General features: G+C 36.6%; 4 protein-coding genes across 4 annotated transcripts; 3 read left to right on the top strand and 1 right to left on the bottom strand.

The window, feature by feature from the left end:
• The first annotated feature begins 2874 nt into the window (after positions 1 to 2874).
• Positions 2875 to 3734, top strand: LOC128868646 (proteasome subunit beta type-6). The gene has a single exon (XM_054110958.1). It carries the CDS (start codon positions 2982 to 2984, stop codon positions 3639 to 3641), a length of 660 nt encoding a protein of 219 aa, XP_053966933.1. The 5' UTR covers positions 2875 to 2981; the 3' UTR covers positions 3642 to 3734.
• A 305-nt stretch (positions 3735 to 4039) lies between these two features.
• LOC128868645 (enoyl-[acyl-carrier-protein] reductase, mitochondrial) lies at positions 4040 to 5578 on the bottom strand. The gene is made up of 2 exons (XM_054110957.1): positions 5237 to 5578; positions 4040 to 5162 (listed from the first exon to the last, which is right to left on the bottom strand). Exons 1-2 carry the CDS (start codon positions 5472 to 5474, stop codon positions 4303 to 4305), a joined length of 1098 nt encoding a protein of 365 aa, XP_053966932.1. The 5' UTR covers positions 5475 to 5578; the 3' UTR covers positions 4040 to 4302.
• A 325-nt stretch (positions 5579 to 5903) lies between these two features.
• On the top strand, positions 5904 to 8733 carry LOC128868644 (rac GTPase-activating protein 1). The gene is made up of 4 exons (XM_054110956.1): positions 5904 to 6206; positions 6262 to 7216; positions 7280 to 8091; positions 8172 to 8733. The coding sequence occupies exons 1-4, from the start codon at positions 6119 to 6121 to the stop codon at positions 8240 to 8242; spliced, it is 1926 nt and encodes a 641-aa protein (XP_053966931.1). The 5' UTR covers positions 5904 to 6118; the 3' UTR covers positions 8243 to 8733.
• Positions 8734 to 10009: 1276 nt separating this feature from the next.
• On the top strand, positions 10010 to 16866 carry LOC128868647 (probable enoyl-CoA hydratase, mitochondrial). The gene is made up of 4 exons (XM_054110960.1): positions 10010 to 10094; positions 10187 to 10310; positions 15846 to 16564; positions 16665 to 16866. The coding sequence occupies exons 2-4, from the start codon at positions 10214 to 10216 to the stop codon at positions 16728 to 16730; spliced, it is 882 nt and encodes a 293-aa protein (XP_053966935.1). The 5' UTR covers positions 10010 to 10094; positions 10187 to 10213; the 3' UTR covers positions 16731 to 16866.
• Positions 16867 to 18664: the final 1798 nt, after the last annotated feature.

Genomic DNA, 18664 nt, shown 5'->3' with positions numbered 1-18664 from the left:
CAACTATTTTTTTTATTTTTAACTCGCGAGGTACTCAAAAATGTTAAAGATCTACGAGTATACAATATCTTCGACAACACGGAGTTAATCTGAACCGCATGCCTTGGTATCATGGTATTACGGTAGAGAAGGCATTCGATGAACTCTAAAGGAAAGTGTCTAAGAACGGACTTGATAAATTTGCTGCAAATACAAACGCTTTGCTGAATGCCCTGTTTCCAAAAGTTGAGGATTGAGCCAGACTACTAACAGTAAGTTAACTAATCTGCACAACTGCAAAACATCATGTTCACGTCGGCCAACACAAGGAGAATTGACTTATGAATATTCGCCTTATTCCCGCATAAGTTTTCTATGGAATCGAATATCTGAACAGTTTAGGCACAATCTAGCTCGAAAACTGAATGGCTTAACGGCATTTAGTATTTTTGAAAGTGTGCTCCACGTGTGGTTGGCACAATTTACCGCTTTTGGTGAAACTACCATCAGGTACCTTCCGCATTTACATTTTTATTATTTTATAACCGACCTGCAAAAAAACACTGGGTAGTTTAGAAAGATGCATTTAAACAAACAACACAAAATAAGCTAGTCAGGATTATATAACGGGTTATATACAGTTAGAAGGCCGAAAGAAAGCAAATTTTCCAAAATTTTGTCTGAGAAAACTTTTAAATTTATTGGTCTAAAAATTTGTACATCTATTATGTTACCTTTTAACTGTATTTTAAGACTTAGTATAAAGTATATTTATAAAGTAAAGTAAAAATATTTGTTTGGAAAGGAGCTACAGCTGATCTCCGGGAGCTGCTCTCAAAAAAGACGTTTTGCGGTCTCTATATCTCTGAACTGGATCCTCTGAAATTAAAAAACCGATTTCGTTAAAGTAATGTTAAATCTAGTAACTAATCGAAGGAATAAGCAAAATAAATTTTTTTGACAAAATGGCGGTTTCTCAACTCAAAAAAATCGATTTTTTACTAAAATTTCGGCCTTAAATTGCTTGAAAAAAAATTTCTATCGGTGAGAATAAATCTTCGATTAATTACTAAAAAATATATTTAAGAAGCTCGTGCTAAAATTTGAGACTAATCGATTCAGCCGTTTTCGTGTAATGTTGGTCATCGACTTTAAATTTTCTATGTGTATTCTTAAATATATGTACTTACATTAAGAAAAAAAAATAAAAACAATCGATTTTTTGAAAATTCTAACTGTATATAGCCCCTTAATTAAAAGTGCAACTAATCCGGATCAACTACTCAGCTTAATACCCACAATTTAGGCGTATTAGAGGAATTTTCGGTGGCAACACTGCCGGTAAACACCAGTGAATGAATTGTGAATGAGAAATAATCAATTTTTTTTTTTTTTATTAAAAAATTGCAATTTAATATTTTTAAAATATATAATTTTTTTTTAGTACAGGGATGCTAATACCCGTATTGACTGCCTGCGATCTACCTTTTACTGACAAAACTCTCCACCAAACAAATCAACTGTTCACTAATTCACGTAACAGTCGTCTGTTACACTACAATTTTAATCAGATTAACTGTCCCGGTAATCTGGACTAACGCCATAAGCACCAATTGTATATAAGTATATATTATAAATATCATCCTTGAGGGCAACAATCGAGACAACTGGGTACGATCCCAGCCAGTGCGCAAATTTGCATACCACTCGATAATACGGTAATCCGGATCAACGCCACCGTCTACCAAAAAGACAATTTGAATACATAGCCGCTGGGATCTATATTCGCTACGCCGTCGCCAACGTGCAAAGGTCCAAAAATCTTCTGCACAATCTTTCTCTCAAACACTCCAAGGCACGCCTCATTGGATATTGTCATCGTCCAAGCCAAGGCGAATTTATTATAGGTGACAGCAACCACATATAAGTAAAACCCTCCATGTATTTGTTGTTGCGTTTGGTCCAAGCATCACGTCAAAATCAGTAATCAAATGTAAACATACGAATGTAAACATACCAATACATACAACCAGAGCATATCATTTTGACGTAAGCCATATCTATGGCGAAAAATTCAGCTGGGTGAATGCTGTCACCTATGTATAATAAATCCACATTGGTCCAAGCTCTTGCGCCATGCGTTAGGACGGGCATGATGAGAGCCATGTAGAGTGTTAGTTGTTGTTTGTCGATAGAGGACTTTACTACTCAGTTGTCTACTTAGTCCAATGCTATTACTCAGTTAAAAAAAAACCGAATTTTGTGAATGCGCCCCTGGAGGGTACTTAGGTAATATCGCCCAGCTGTTAACACAAATAAAATTAAAGAAAGGAAGCAACTAAATAAAATCGTGTTGCGTAGTATTTAATTTTATAAAGACACCAAATAAATTATAATTTATATTTCGGCCTATATTAAAAATATTTCCCAAATATTCTATTTCGAAATAAACCAAAGATTAATCAGAATTCCCAAGGCGAAATGTATATTTTCATCAGCAGAATTACTACTCTTATTTTATTTTTGTTCCCAAGTTTCCCATATATGGTATTTTTTGACAGATATCACCAGTGTTGTAAAGTTATATCGAGATTATACAGTTTTTCGAGCTTGACTCCCAATACGTTATTAAAACGCGAGACTACGCATACAAAATTATCTCTCCCGAAATCCGTGCTTATAAAATAATCTCATATTATAAATATCCTTTCGCTATACAACCCTGTGTTTTCTGTGCTATCGATAATAATTATTACAAATGTATTTTTTCCTGCTAATTAGTTATAAATACACGCACAGATTCCTCCATTTCCATCGAAATCTCCAATTAGTCATTTAATCGAAGCTATCATCTGGCAGCATCATAAATGTCACGAACATGACTTAACTATTTGGCATTTGCTGTCATTTCTAAATACACACAGTCACCGGAGAAGAATCGCATTTTTGTTTGTGCTAACCGCTGTGTTAAAATTTTCATATAATTCAATATATATAGCAACATGGATTTCTCACAAGACTATGGTATCCATGATAATGCCGTCAGCACAGGTACCACCATCATGGCCGTGGAATTCGATGGAGGCGTAGTTATTGGAGCTGACTCGCGCACTAGCACTGGCCTTTTCGTAGCCAATCGTGTTACAGACAAATTGACTCGCATTACGGATAAAATCTATTGCTGCCGCAGTGGTTCCGCTGCCGATACACAGGCCATTGCTGATATTGTCGCCTACTCTTTGAATTATCACGAAAATCAGTCCGGTGAAGAGCCACTGGTAGCAGAAGCAGCATCAGAATTCCGCAATTATTGCTACAACTATCGTGACAGCTTACTGGCTGGTATTATTGTTGCTGGTTGGGACAAACGTAATGGGGGACAAGTGTATTCTGTGCCACTGGGTGGCATGTTGAAACGCGAGTCGGTGACAATTGGCGGCTCGGGTTCAAGCTATATCTATGGCTTTGTGCGTGAAGCTTACCGCCCTCAAATGAGCAAAGAAGATTGTGTGGCTTTTGTAGTGAAAGCTGTGAAACATGCCATCTACCATGATGGTAGCTCAGGTGGTGTGGTACGTGTTGGCATTATCACAGAGGATGGCATCGAACGGAGAGTGTTCTTCAATACAGAGTCTGGTAATCCAATTGAAATCGGCAATTAAAGAGTACTTTTTTTCGATAATAAATGATTTACTAACAAAGGATTTTTACAAATGTGTTATTACAAATAAATATTTGCGAAAAAAACGTAAGAATGTTAATTTCATTTGTCTATTATCTATTCGTTGGCTCAGCAAACATTCGAGCTCGTATCAGCCATGGGAAACAACTTATAAATAATATCTTACGGCGTAAAACTTCAGGTACTACTGCTAGTAATAACAACTACACACACATCACCGTTCTCCACATAGCTGACACTCCACCAGTGTTCTCCTAACATTTGTGGGGAATGTGTACGCTATTACAAGAACGCGGACTGCACACTGGAGATAAATCCTGACTTAGCAATTTTTGTCTGCCATTTTACAAACCAATGTTATGTTTAAGATCTGCAGTGTGGAGTAGTGTAAAGTTGCCTTGAAACATTTATTGGGTGAATTATACATTTACATAACAAATTAGTGCATTCTGTTACCTTATTCTGAAGTCAATTATCTCAATTACAACGACACCTAGTACTTATACAAAATAAATGTGTGCACGTATGCATTGGATTTGCATGAATTAATTTTCAGTAGCCAATACAATTTTTGATTAGAAAAAATTGAATTTTAAAGTTCCCAAAACAAACAACAATAGATACATACACATTTAATTTGATTAATTTTGCATATCCAATATGAATTTCTTGCCAGTGAATCCTTTGAAGTTTAGAGCTGCCGCCATAGCTTCCTTGAACTGTTGAAATGGTACCATCTCATGTACCGGTGCAACGAATTTACCTTCCTCAATCATTCCACATAATTCATTGAACATTTGTGTACGCTGTGGTGAGTCGAAATTTTCCTTTGTCCAACGAGTCATCCAGAAACCACGGAATGCTATATCTTTAAAGATCAGAGCCGCTGTACTAGCAACAACCGGCTCACGCGACATACCCCCATAGGTAACCATAACACCTTTGTCGGCCAAATGTCGCGACACCTCAGTCGCACTTTTACCACCGACACAGTTCAGCGCTAAGCGCGGTCGGGGCAAATGTTTCTCTTTGAAAAGTGGACTAGAACGTATTTCTTCTTCTGTTAATACTTCAGTAGCACCAAGCGATTTTAAATAATTCTTTAAAGGTCCAATATCCGGACGATCCCGTACAATGCCCACAGATTTTATATTCCATGCTTTACATAATTGATGCACTGCTTGCCCAACCGCGCTATTTGCGCCGTTCTGTATAACACAATCATCTGGACTGAGAGCTACAAAATCCTTCAGCATACGATAGGCTGTACAGGGATTAACGGTAAGAGTGGCAGCTTCGGCAAGTCCTATTTTCGATGATACAGGCATAAGTTGCTCTTCGGCGAAAATAGCGTGGGAAGTCCAAGTGCCCAAGCCAGTGGCGAAAGGTATAACATGTTGTCCCGTAGACAATTTTGAAACCTTCTTACCAACTGATACAACTTCAGCCACACACTCGTTGCCACCAACGGCAGGAAACTTTGGTTTAACTGGATATTTACCTAAATTTAGATACTATTATAGGGTGGAACCATAAAATGAAAGATAAGCTATATGCGTTTGCTACTACAATTACCTTGTATTGTGTTTATATCTGCGGGATTAATGGGTGCTGCTAGCACTTTTACCAACACTTCATTATCCTTTGGTTGCTGCAGCTGATCCTCGACAATCTCCATCACTTCAACCGGTTCGCCATGTTTGGCGTACTTGAGCGATTTTACCATTACGCTCATACTACGAGCAAACTCTAGAGATTTGATTGGGCTTCGCAGCACATAGCGAGTGTGTTGACATAAATTGGCTAGAAACATGCCGGCTTGTTATCACAGATATTCGTAAAAATTGGTTGCTAATTTTTCCCACCCGTCAGAATCGAAAGAAACAGCTGCTCGATGTAACACAGGTGTGCAATTCAACCGTATCTTTGAAATATAAAAATGGAGACATATGAAAACAAAGAGTACAGTTGAGTGATTTTCAAGTCTCCGTGCCATATTTTATCTGGTACTTATACTTATACTTATACTTATTATACTTATACTTATTATATCTATTCTTGATTTAAGTTGGCTTTGCATCATGTAAACCTCAAAATTCATACAAAATTTGTGCTTAAAAATTATACAGTTCAAAAAATAATTATAAATATTATTAAAAAAAATTTTGATAAATTTCTGCGCTGACATCTGGCATCTTTTCCACTGAAGTATAACTAACGGCGTGTCATTTGACAGCAGCTGTGGTTTTGTTGTTTCAATTCAACGGTCAACTGCCTCAAAAATTTCTTCGAAAGCACAAATCTGTGCGCTATTTTGCAGAAACTGTTTTTATTTGTGAATTGCACACATGTAAAGAGATTAGATTGCCTAAATACATTGAAAATTGTTAGATATAGTAGCGGTAAACTTGTACTTAAAGTGATTAAACGGTATTAAAGAAGAAACATAGCATAAATATGTCCGCAGCCGCGTTGTCCACTTTGGCGACGTTTGACGATATTCGTCGTTGCATACAAGTACTAACCGATGGCACCGCAGAAGAAGGTAAATTCCCATCATAGTTAAAATATGCACCCGATACTAACCCTTTCCCCGGTAGAATTTCTACGTGTACTACGTTTACAAGATCAATTCCGTCAAGAATGCTTGGAAACTGCCAAGGAAGCTCAACGCATACAGAAAGAACTGGATGCTTCGCTCGAATCAATGGCAGATTTAGAAACAAAATTATATCATGCACGCCGATTGCTCGAGGTAGAAAACAAGTTGCGACGAGAGGCAGAACATGAGCGCGACCAAATGGAAAAGAAAATAATAGCAGTAGCGGATTTGGTTCAAAAAGATTGCAACATAAACAATGAAACAAGAGACAAGCTAGCATTTCTAAACACTTTGCCACGCAAGCGAAGATCTATGAACCGAGTTGTTGAAGAAAAATACGGCAATGATATCAACTCTACAGGTTCATTTCTATCCGACTTGTCTATTACGCAATCGGAGGATGATTTCCTCGATATTCGCCCTTCCGCCGCCTGGCAGAAGCATCGTCCTTCTTTGCCGAAAAATCCTATACCTTGTGTTGGCGGAAAGCGCTCGCGTGTTAGTGGTGGTGGGCTGCCAACAACGCCATCTGCTTCTTCAAGACGATCTACTACACGTCGTAGTGGCGTAGGTACACAACAACATGTGTTAGATGTGGCACCTGCTGCAGACCGCATTTGTGCTACTACGAAAGTTACCATTCCACAAGACGGAAATGGTGCCATACGCGCTGAATCGACCATTGAATCTATGCCGGTTAAGCCAATTACTGCTACAGTTGCTTTGGACAAAGAAGACAGTCCAGTGGAAGTTGTTTGCACAACACCTACTGGCACACCATACAAGAATGCTACTGCTCCACCAATAACACCGATGACTGCAATTAAATGCCCACCAGCCGTTAATTTATGTTCGCCCCAAATATCCACCATGCGTGGCCAGTTGATGCGTCAACACAATTTCGCATCACGTACTTTCATACGCACCGACACTTGTACACACTGCCAAAAAAAGTAAGTTTTTTAAATTTGTTTTTTTTTTTTCAAATTATTTGCTAATTCGTTATTGGCTTACAGAATCCGTTTCGGTACAGTTGGTATGCGCTGCCGGGATTGTCCAGTTCGTTGTCATGCAGATTGTCGTTTGGTACTTACAGTAAGCTGCGTTCCGCAGTCAGGCACACCCACCACCAAGGGTATGATGGGATACATAAGTGATTATGCACCGAGTGTGGCACCGATGGTACCAGCCCTTATTGTGCACTGCGTTAACGAAATTGAATCGCGCGGGCTCAATGAGGTCGGTATATATCGTGTGTCGGGTTCGGAGCGTGAGGTAAAGGCGTTGAAGGAGCGTTTCTTGCGTGGCAAACACACACCACACCTGGGCAATATTGATGTGCATGTGCTGTGCGGTTGTGTCAAAGATTTTTTGCGTTCACTACGTGAGCCACTTATACCTACTAATTTATGGATAGATTTCTGCAATGCAGTGCAACAGCCCACTGAAGCTGAGATACAAAGAGACCTTTTTAAGGCAATTGATGTTATGCCGCAAGCAAATCGCGATACTTTAGCATTCTTGATTTTGCATTTTCAACGTGTGGCAGAATGTCGCGAAGTTTTGATGCCGATTGATAATATTGCACGTGTATTTGGTCCAACAATTGTTGGTTATTCGTCAGCAGATCCTGATCGTCACGCTATCTTTACAGAAGTATACATGCAGTTCACCACCATGCAAAATCTGTTGAAGATCGCTGGTGATTATTGGACGCAATACATTTCACTGGAAGTAGATAAGGAGAATCATCAAACAAACGGTTCGTCCAATACAATTACGCGCACACCGAGTCGCAACAATAAGGAGTCTCTCTATTCCCTCTATGGTGAGTTAGCCCTTGATTGTGTTGTGATTGTTATATGTTAAAATAATCAATGGCATTTCTTTTTGTTCTAACGTTCGCAGCTACACCATTTAAAAGCACACTCAAAAAGCGGAAATTCCACGCCACGCCGCCTTATCCTAATAAAAAGTGAAAAATCTTTAAAGCCATTTAAAAAAAAAACCGTCGAAATATTAAATATTGTCATAAAATATTTTGAACACTTTATATTCATACATAGATTTTTACATTTATTACAAGTTGCGTTTGCAATTTATATTCGTTAGTTTGCTATCAACACAATTTATTTTGATGGCACACATTTACACTTCGCAATGAATTACAATTTGATTAGCATATCTTAAGTACCTTGCTTTGAATTAAATATTTTTGATTATAATTTTCAATCACTTGTCATAATAAATTTATATTATATGAGTACGACCGCTGTACGTACATATAGTATATCTAAATTCCTCGCTTAGAATCGCAAAGGAAATGGTCATGACCCATACCGTACATGAGTGGATACTTAAAAGTAGAAAAGTAATATTTTTTTTATAATCTTTTACAAATACGCCTTAAAATAGGCACTTCTTTTATGTTTACAATAAAAATTCAAATGTTGAATATTTCTGAAGTGAATTTAGTAGTAATTTTTATTTTATGTATTAAGTACAAGTAAGTAGATGTCACAGGAATGCGTAGATCTTTGCTGTAACTCAGGTAGTATTCCTAAAAAGTCTATGAGGGGTGGTTGTTGTAGTAGCTCAAACTCTGTTTAAAGCGGTTAAACCATAAGTTGTCATCGATATCATTTTACGGTAGACAAGGAAACGTGCAATTTTGGCGGGGTAAGTTCTGGATAAGCAGGTTTAAACATGCCGAGCCTGTGTTATATAATTTGAATAGGTACGAGATCAACCTGTTACAATAGCAGACAAATAATTGTGACAGAGAAATGCGTCTGTTCCGAGGTTGCTGAAGCTCTTCGCTTACGGTACTCACATCACGATTTTCAGTAAGCTTTTTTGTTTGTTGTTATTGTAGCAGAATAAACATTCCTCATACATACATATACGAAGAATGCTGCTGAAGTGACAGTCCTTGATCGGATATAAATCCGAGGCTCTTATGGGAGCGGAGCGTTTGTGCTCTTCTTAATACCAACGACATTCACGAGTCAAGAGATTGTGAATTTGTTACTTGTACTGTATGCCGTTGTTGTTACTGTATGCCGTTATGGCTTGTTATCAAGCTCAAACAGTTGTTGTTTTGTGGGAAGCCGATAAGTTTCTTCCTTTAGGAAACATCTCTACGAAATCTAGTATTTTTGCTATTTACAACTGAAATTCAGAAATAACTACAAAGAAGACACTTGACGATATGGGAGCGTATTCAGTGACATTATTTAATGGGGTTGTTGTTGGGGGTATGTTGTTTAATGGGGTATTTTTACAAGCCTGTGTCCTACTCGCCACCGCCAGCCTTGCTTAATTTATGCCTTTGTCCAAGTTCCAATTTAAAGTTGTAATCAATTTTAAACATTTTATTTAAAAACGAATATAGTAGCCGTGCATTTATTGCGCAACTCACTTCAGTGGTCTTCATTTTCGATTAGAATTTAATGCAAACTGTTACAACTTTTAACATTGGCTTAAATTAAAGATGTAATCCAGTTGCGTAAAATAAATTGAGCGCCACCCCACATAACGGAATATAAAAACAAATATATTTACATACTTTTCGATGGGATCAAGGCAAACTTATACGTGTATAGTTCATGTGGAGCAGCCACACACAAATACACATTCGTAGTCAAGATAATAAGAACCGGCACAACGAAGCTGCCAACGATCAACGTACTCTCAAATTTTATTCTTATACTCTCGGTGCCCAAAAAGCTTAGCGAAATCGCGACACTTATCAGAGTCTCTTCTGCATTTGCACCCTCTCAGCTTTGTAAATTCTCTACAGCTATTTATTCCGTTTCTACACTTGGAAGCGTAAGTAACGCGCGCTGGTGGTACTGGCAAATTTACTCAGAAAATAATAAAATGTGAAAATACTATAACCTGTATATACATTTCTATTGTAGTGGGTGTTATATTCAGTAAATATAAAGATGGCGAACATTGCAAAGTTACTGGCTGGCCGCGTTCAACATGTACTCCAAGTAGCCGCAAAGCAGCCGCATCTAACGCCACGTTTCTTTGCTTCAGGTTAGTAAGAACCATTGTCAATTTTACACAAAATATCAACTTATCGAGGATGATAGAATGTTTCTTCACCGTGTCAGCTTATCACCTCTAAAATAATCTTACGCGTATGTATATACAGATGTACATATGTATTTACATTTGCAAGAGCCCGGAACTTGAACTTTGGAAAGGAAACATATCTATGCACTTGCATAGGTGTTATTGGGTATTTGCACATTGCTTTCTTTGATGCATCTGCATTTCTATTGCTGAATGCAAGTGCAAAGCTAATAATTGGAATGTGAAAGTTGTTTTGTGTTAAATTCTCGGTTACGCAATGATGACTGAGCAACTAATTTTGAGCAGCGTGTTTTGGTTTGGCTTGACTGTCGCTTCATACAATTCTCTATCGTTGTCTTTTACATATATGTATGTGCATATGCGAGAAGTATGGTGGTAAAGAAATAAGTAAATAATTTCTTAATTAAACTTAAAATTCATAATAATTAAACACTAAAAATAAAAAATTTTATCTAAAAATAAAAAAATAAAAAATTGTAAGAAGGGCTGCACATTTATGTGCACTTGTACGATGTACAGAAACAAATTTATTCTCGCATTCCTGGTTCACTTCTGTATGCATGTAATTAGTTCAATAAACCACAAATGCCGGGTGTTGCGCTTTATTTGCATATGCAGGCGCGTGTATACAAATTATATTGCTGCCCCGCAACAAAGCCGAGCTCCAAATAATTGTTTATATTATTATTACGAATAATTACAAAAGTGCCTAGCGAACTACTCATTTTTTTCTAGCGACGGGGAAAAACAATAAATCTTCTCCACCTATAGCAATTCCATATATAGTAAATGAAAAATATTATATAATACTAGTATATCGTTTTCATATGCATTGTTTATAAAAAGTCACAACTAATAGTTTCTCTCATTACAATTGTTTTCGATAACAAAATTAGCCATCACCAGTCATTAATCCAAATCAAGAGCGTAAGCAAAAATACTCTCAAAGAGCAGAAAAAACAAAAAAAAAATGTCCATCACTTGCAAGACCGGCAGAAGAAGAGATACCAGCTGAGATAGTTTGGAAATTTTTGTGTTGTCCAAAAAAATTAGCATAATTTTACCTTATATGCTCACATAACCACATTTGTGGTTACATTTTGCACTTTGTCGTTTGTGTTTATAAATTTCAGGACAGCTCAAGGCCAGAAGTGCACAAAGAAATAAATTTTGTTCAATCTTTTGTTTTTGTGCCGGATGATTGTTGCTGGCTAAAATTTCTCCAGCACAAAATTTTGCCTCTCTAGCATCGAACAGTCATTTTGCTCTCTCAGTGATGAATAATTTTTCGGCGTTAACGAACGTCTGCTTGCAAAAATGAGAAATAACTACCATATTACAAATTATTGTGTTCTCGAGCGCAACTAATGTAACTGCTAATTGTTGTCATCACGCGCACCTCAGTGTCTAAATTGTGCAAGAGTGTCGTTTAGGGTAAACAAAAGTTATATATGAGACAAGAGATGCCAATTCTGTGATCCCGGAATTTTGGTGTTTTTAATGGTGCTTACACTCACCAACGTAAACGTACGCCCGTAGGCCCGTATCAGCTACGATACTACGGAACGGAATGGCGGTGAGAATTCATTTACATGTGGCTCTCATTAGTTTAATTGTGTCCGCGTATACGGGCGTACGTTTACGTTGGTGAGTGTGAGCACCATAAAAGTCCAGAGACCCGTGACTGTTTGCCTACAATCCAGGGATTTACGGAATTTGTACAATAATTTCTTACGAAGCATACGAAATGGTAGCAGAAAATTTCTTCTTCATAGCAAAAAAAAAAAAAACAACTTTGATATTAACTTTTTTGCAAATATGGATATGTTGGAACGTTTTTATTTATTTTTTCTTTTGAATATAGAAATATTTAATATAGAAATACTCGAATGCACCTTCTCCTGGAATTCAGTGCGGAGAAGGTTGAGATATATTGGCCAACTGTAGTCACAGGAAAGGCACATACGCTCAATCCAACCCAGCTCCATCCTGAGTTTAATAAGAAATTGGGCTTGGATGAGGTAGAGGGGCACAAAAGACCATGAGGTCGAAGTGCAAACCACATTAATATACATATCTGTAGATCAAATATAGGAATGCATACCGCTGTTGTAAAAAATTGCATTGACTTCCTTGACTTTCTATTTTAACATAAATGAATATGTATTAAAACCTATTATTTTAGTAAAACGAAAAAAAAACTTTAGATATGATAATAATGCCAAATATGGATATGTTTCTGTTGTAAAAAGCTGCATTTACTTCCTTCATTTTATTTTAACGTAAATGAATATGTATTAAAGTCTAATACTTTCGCTTAAATGGTACGAGATAAAAAAGTTCACCATCCAATTTTGTTTTCGACTAACTTTTTTACTAGATAAAAAATGATTTTAAGCGATGGAAATCGTTATTTTTGCCTTAACGCTTGTCTATTTGTACACTGCAGCGTTTTAATTCACAAGTGTCTAATATGAATGACGTACGATGCCATTTGCAATAATTATAAATCATCCGATAAAGATAGATAGGCCGGATATAAATCAGCTTCGTTCCAATAACGTAGAACTGACTGCCGAGGGGAGGCTTCCGATAGGGTGATTAAAAGTACGTTCACATATCGCACCCTAAATACAAAAGGGTCACAACTCGAAATTTTCCAAAACTGAGTTTTTTGCATAAATTAATTCAGAGTACACATTTCTAGCTGCTGTACATTTTTCGTTCACATAACTATATATCTTCTTTAACTGGAAAAATACAGTTATGTCTATTTTTATGTCAAGTGTGTTGCTTTTGCACGATCAACTAAAGATAATTATTTTTAGTTGCGTTAATGGGCTCAAGAACAGCTGATTACTTTTATTACACATAAAGAGTTTTATTTTGAGTTCTGCCTCTATAACTGTAAAAAGTAATAAATTTCGTGGTATATTATTTTGCATTGTGCCTCTTTAGTTGTGAAAAGTGAGTTCAATTATGTTAGGAAACTTATAAAATTAAAACATTTTATCAGTTAAAAAGGCACAACTTAAGATAATATCACTAGTTAATCGAAAAAATTTCAGTTAAAGAGTCATAAATCAAAATTTTGTGTTATTTTCGCAAACATAATATAAAATTGAAAAAAATATAGTAGAACCTTCTTCAATGTTGTATATTTTCATGATGGAACAATATTTTCTTTAAATATTACAATAATTTTTACATAAAACGTTTTTCGTCTCGCCTGAAAATCTTAGTACTTTGAGCTGTCAACACTGCGTTGAAAGGCTTTTCTTCATAGAAATTGCTTTGGTGGAATATTTTGGAGTCTATGGTTTGTTTAATTATTATTAACGGTACAAAGAAAAGACACGGAAAAGGTTTAACTATATTAATTGCGCAAATGCCTGCTAGTAATAGACAGTTGAAGGAAATCCATAAGCGACGTCTACTGAGGTTTCAATAAAGTATGGCAGTAATACGCATTCGAAATTCGATATTACGTTTTATAATAAGCAATAACCGGCCAAAGCGTCTATGGAGACAGGTTTCCGTTTCCACGACAGTCGGTTCTACGTTACCGAAACGACCCGGATTTATATCCGGCCAAGGACTGTCACTCCAGCAGCATTCCCCGTATGTAAGTATGGGGAATGTTTATGCTGCTACAACAACAACAACAGGCTTTTTTCTGTAAAATTAATGCATAATTAGTAATATTTAAGAAAAATTTGATTAGAATTATGTCTACAAACCTGTTTTCTTTGCTGGCGGCCATTTTATTTAGTTTTTACTTTGACGTTTGTCTTTCGTTAAAATATATACCGATAAAACAGGGTTGTATTTAAAAAAGCATGGTTATAATCTTGGGTTATTTTATAATCTCAAATTACGGGAGAGAAAATTTGTATGGGTAATCTCGCATTTTAATTACGGATTGGGAGTTAAGCACGAAAAAGTAGATAATCTGCTTATATGTGAACGTGTCATATTATACATTTTCTTACTTTTACAATTTTTTTTTGGACAAAATCCTTTGTTTATTTCCGAAATTGAAATAGCGAGATCCCGAAGATCTCGGGATCGTTAAAATCGAAAAAATGTACATTCCTAATATGTACAGTGACTCAAAGCTTATTTGATGCAGGTAATACTTTTTTAGAAAAAAAGAAAATGCCGCGATGTTTATTAAATTTAATAAAAAAATGTATGCGACTTGTAATGAGATATGTATGTACTGTTTACCATTGCAGAAATAACAATAACAAAAACAAAGCTTGCTGAAAAAATATAGAAACAAATAATTTTCTCATATTTCTCATTTTTGATCACAGCTTAAATGATGTAGGGTATTATATATTTTCTCTGAGAATGCCATAACAGTAAAATGTATTTATTTTCTGTTTAACTTGGCGTCTTAAGTCATTCTCAAAGAATTTTTGTAAAGAAAAGTTGAATAATATTAATTTTGTTTACAATAGGACAACTTGAAAAAACGGACCTCACTTGAAAAAAGGGAAGACGTTATTTGTCATTATAAAGAGGTCAAAAGCCAACGTCAAATTGTGACTTTTAGTTCCTCAATTGTCCAGCATATTATAGAAAGGTTTCGCCACGAAGACAGAATAGAAGATTAGGGCAGATCTGCGCCAAATAAAATATTTAATGATGGAGATAAGAGGTGGATTGTTCGCAAAGTTAAAGAAAAACCCGATTTACGCGCTCCAAAATAAAGGAACGAAGTCGAAAAATACTTAGGCAAGATCTGTAACCCAGAAACTGTTCGTAGAGTGCTGCGCGAAGAAAATTTTCATGGAAGGACTGCCCGAAAAAAGCCGTTGATTAATGCTCGTAACAGTAAACAAAGAATAGAGTTTTGCAGACAACATTTGAACAAAGACATTTCGTTCTGGAAGTCCGTTGTTTTTGCGGATGAAAGCAAATTTAACCTTTTCAGGTCTGATGGGAAGTCCTGCGTTTGGAGAAAACCAAACACCGGGCTTCAACCATGAATATGCGCTCTATAGTTAAACACAGCGGGGGCAGTGTGATGGTATGGGGCTGCATGTCCTATTGAGGTGTCGGAAATTAACATTTATCGAAGGAAACATGAATAAAGAGATGTATCTGGATCTGCTAAAAGATAATTTAGTACAAAGGGTGGATAAAATGGGCATTAGGGATTCGTTTAGGTTCTACCAAGACAACGATTCCAAGCATACGTCTGGTATTGTAAAAACTTGACTTATATGGAACTGCCCGCATGTAGTACAGACACCTGCACACAGTCCAACTCTCAACGTTATTTTGAATTTAATAATTTTTTTTTATAATTTATTTTTAATAATTTTTTTTGCCTGCATCAAATAAGCTGTGAGTTACTGTACATGCATACATAAGTGCGCAAAGACCAAATACAAATACAAAATTTGATATTTACTTTTCTTACACATTGCAATCCTAATACACCGAGTAATTTTGTTTTTGTAGCCACCAATTTGGAATTCATCAAACATGAAGTAACTGGCGAAAAGAAGAATGTCGCCGTCATCACATTGAATCGCCCCAAAGCCCTCAATGCCCTATGCAACGGTCTCATGAAGGAGTTGAGTCAAGCGCTCGATGACTACGAGCGTGATAGAAATATTGCCGCCATTGTGATCACCGGCAGCGAGAAGGCGTTTGCCGCTGGCGCTGATATCAAAGAAATGCAACCGAATACCTATTCCCAATGTATTATGGGTAATTTCTTGAGTGACTGGACGCGTGTTTCGCGTTGTCAGAAGCCGATTATTGCCGCTGTAAATGGCTACGCCTTGGGCGGTGGCTGTGAATTGGCCATGATGTGCGATATCATTTATGCCGGAGAGAAGGCGAAATTCGGTCAGCCAGAAATTGCATTGGGCACCATCCCCGGCGCTGGTGGTACTCAGCGTTTGACGCGCGTTGTTGGCAAGTCCAAGGCTATGGAAATCTGCTTGACCGGCAACATGATCTCGGCCGTTGAGGCGGAGAAAATGGGTTTGGTGAGCAAGGTGCTGCCCGCAGATCAGTTGGTCAGTGAAGCTGTTAAGTTGGGTGAGAAGATTGGCACACACTCAGGACTGATTGTGCAACTTTGCAAGGAGAGTGTGAATACAGCGTATGAAACCACATTGCAAGAAGGTCTGAAATTCGAACGCAGGACGTTCCATGCGACATTCTCGACTGTGAGTATAAACTAAAATTTCTAAAAAGAAGTTCTGCATTATTTATTGCTGTGTGGATTTGTTTACTTATTTCTTTTATTTATTGTTTTTCAATACGTAGGAGGACCGCAAGGAAGGTATGACAGCCTTTGTCGAGAAGCGCCCAGCGAACTTCAAGAATAACTAAAGTTTTAAGTCAGAGTAACGCTCTCGGATTTGAACAACTGTTCATTTGCGTGGAATTGCATGTCAGAATTTGCATTTATATCTCTATATTATGTACATTTATATTTTAACAGTAAAATTTCTTTAACTTCAAATGATTTTTTAACTAGAGTTGTAATTTCTTCCTTTCTAAGAACATATATATATATATATATATATATTTATAAACGCACTTCGTTGCATATTTTTGGGAGGGCAAGATACATAAGGTGCGTTTCATAATCATAAGCCAACTTTGGTATACAATTTTTGAATTTCTAGTTTTACTTTCCGGAGTAGCTTTTATTTTGCGTCATTTTAACAGTTATACACTTAAGACTTCCGTCAATTCTTTCTGGTGCGAAAGCTCACTCTATTTTGTAGAACCGTTATCGTTTTCCAAGAAGCTGCCCTTTTGCTAGTCTTTTGGGCGTTTCATATTGATAAGGCACTAGTCGAAAGTAAGCTTCTGAAGAGATAGAAGGTGCTGATTGTTATTTTGAATGACTTTAATTGTAATTTTATTCAATTTAACTTAAAATGCCGAGGGGTTCAATATTATCACAAGAGGGGCGTGGAAAAATTTTGGCCTACAAGGATTCAGGCCTGTTATTCAAATTAATTGCAAAAAAAAAAAAACAGGCAGAAGTCTTTGTGTTATCCGGAATTTTTTGTGGAGTCCTGAGAATTACAAAATTTTGAAGCCCATTGGAGGAAAATTATCTCTATCAAGTAGAGAACAGCGAGCAATCATAAGAAAAGCTTTCTAACTCGATTAAGTCTTGCACCAACTTGGCCGCTGTTGTTCAAAATAAGGTTTCAAAAACAACAGTTTCGCGCACATTACAGAGGTGCAATAATTTAAAATTATCAAAAATAAGAAAAGGACCCCATCTTTTGCCAGGGCACAAGCTGGCACGTCTTCAGCTTGCAGAAAAAAACCTAAGCACCAACTGGGACACAGTAAGATATTTGGAATATTTTTAATGTTGCCCAATTTCATATTATTTTTTAAAAAGGTTAAATTTTTGGATGAAAAAAAAATGGAATCTTGATGGACCCGATGGTTTTTTAAATTATTGGAGAGATTTGCGCGAGAGCCCCCTTTTATTTTCCAAAAAGCAACATCGGTGGAGGTTCTGCTATGATTTGTGGTGAATTTACATCGAAAGCAACTCTTGATATTCAGTTTACATCATCCCGAATGAATAGTGGGGACTCGGGATAATCGGGAAGTGCTCTTCGTTTTTCAGCAAGACAACGTCTGAATCAACGTAAACACGGAAACAAGGCAGTATCTGACCGATTGTTTCATAGAATCTATGGACTGGCCGGCGTGTTCTCCAGATCTAAGTCCAATAGAAAGCATTTGGGGTATATTATTCAGACGAGTTTACGCCAACAATCGCCAATTTGACAACACCAACGAGCTTAAAGCGACAATTAAGGCAGAATGGGCTTTTCTAGATGTAAATTGACTTAAAAAGTTAGCAGAATCGATGAAAAAAAGGTTATTTTGAGTCGCTAAAGCAAATGGTGATTCCATAGAATACTAAAATATTCTAGACGACAGAAAAAAAAATTCGAAAAATGTATTCGTTTGTTAAACGATCACTTTAATTGAACAGTGTCTTATAATTTTGAAACGCCTGGAAATACATTTTTGCTAAAAATTTTCTTTATGTATTTATTAAAAAAGTTCTAAATTCTGTAATGAAACAGATAAATTTTGTTACTTTAATCGATGAGTAAAGTTTTTATTTGCTTCTGAAATCTATACATTAAAATACTTTGAAAAATTAGGGGTGTCTTATGATTATTGGATTGTTGTCCTTTGTTGCTCACAACACCTAAAACTATAACAGTGGCTGGAAACTTTGAGTGCATGATAACAGGAAACTTTACAGACCTGGAACA

The sequence above is a fragment of the Anastrepha ludens genome, chromosome 6, assembly GCF_028408465.1.
Source record: "Anastrepha ludens isolate Willacy chromosome 6, idAnaLude1.1, whole genome shotgun sequence".
In the NCBI taxonomy this organism is placed as follows: domain Eukaryota; kingdom Metazoa; phylum Arthropoda; class Insecta; order Diptera; family Tephritidae; genus Anastrepha; species Anastrepha ludens.
The sequence above is the reverse complement of the archived record's forward strand: the minus strand, read 5'-3'. Positions and strand labels throughout refer to the sequence as shown.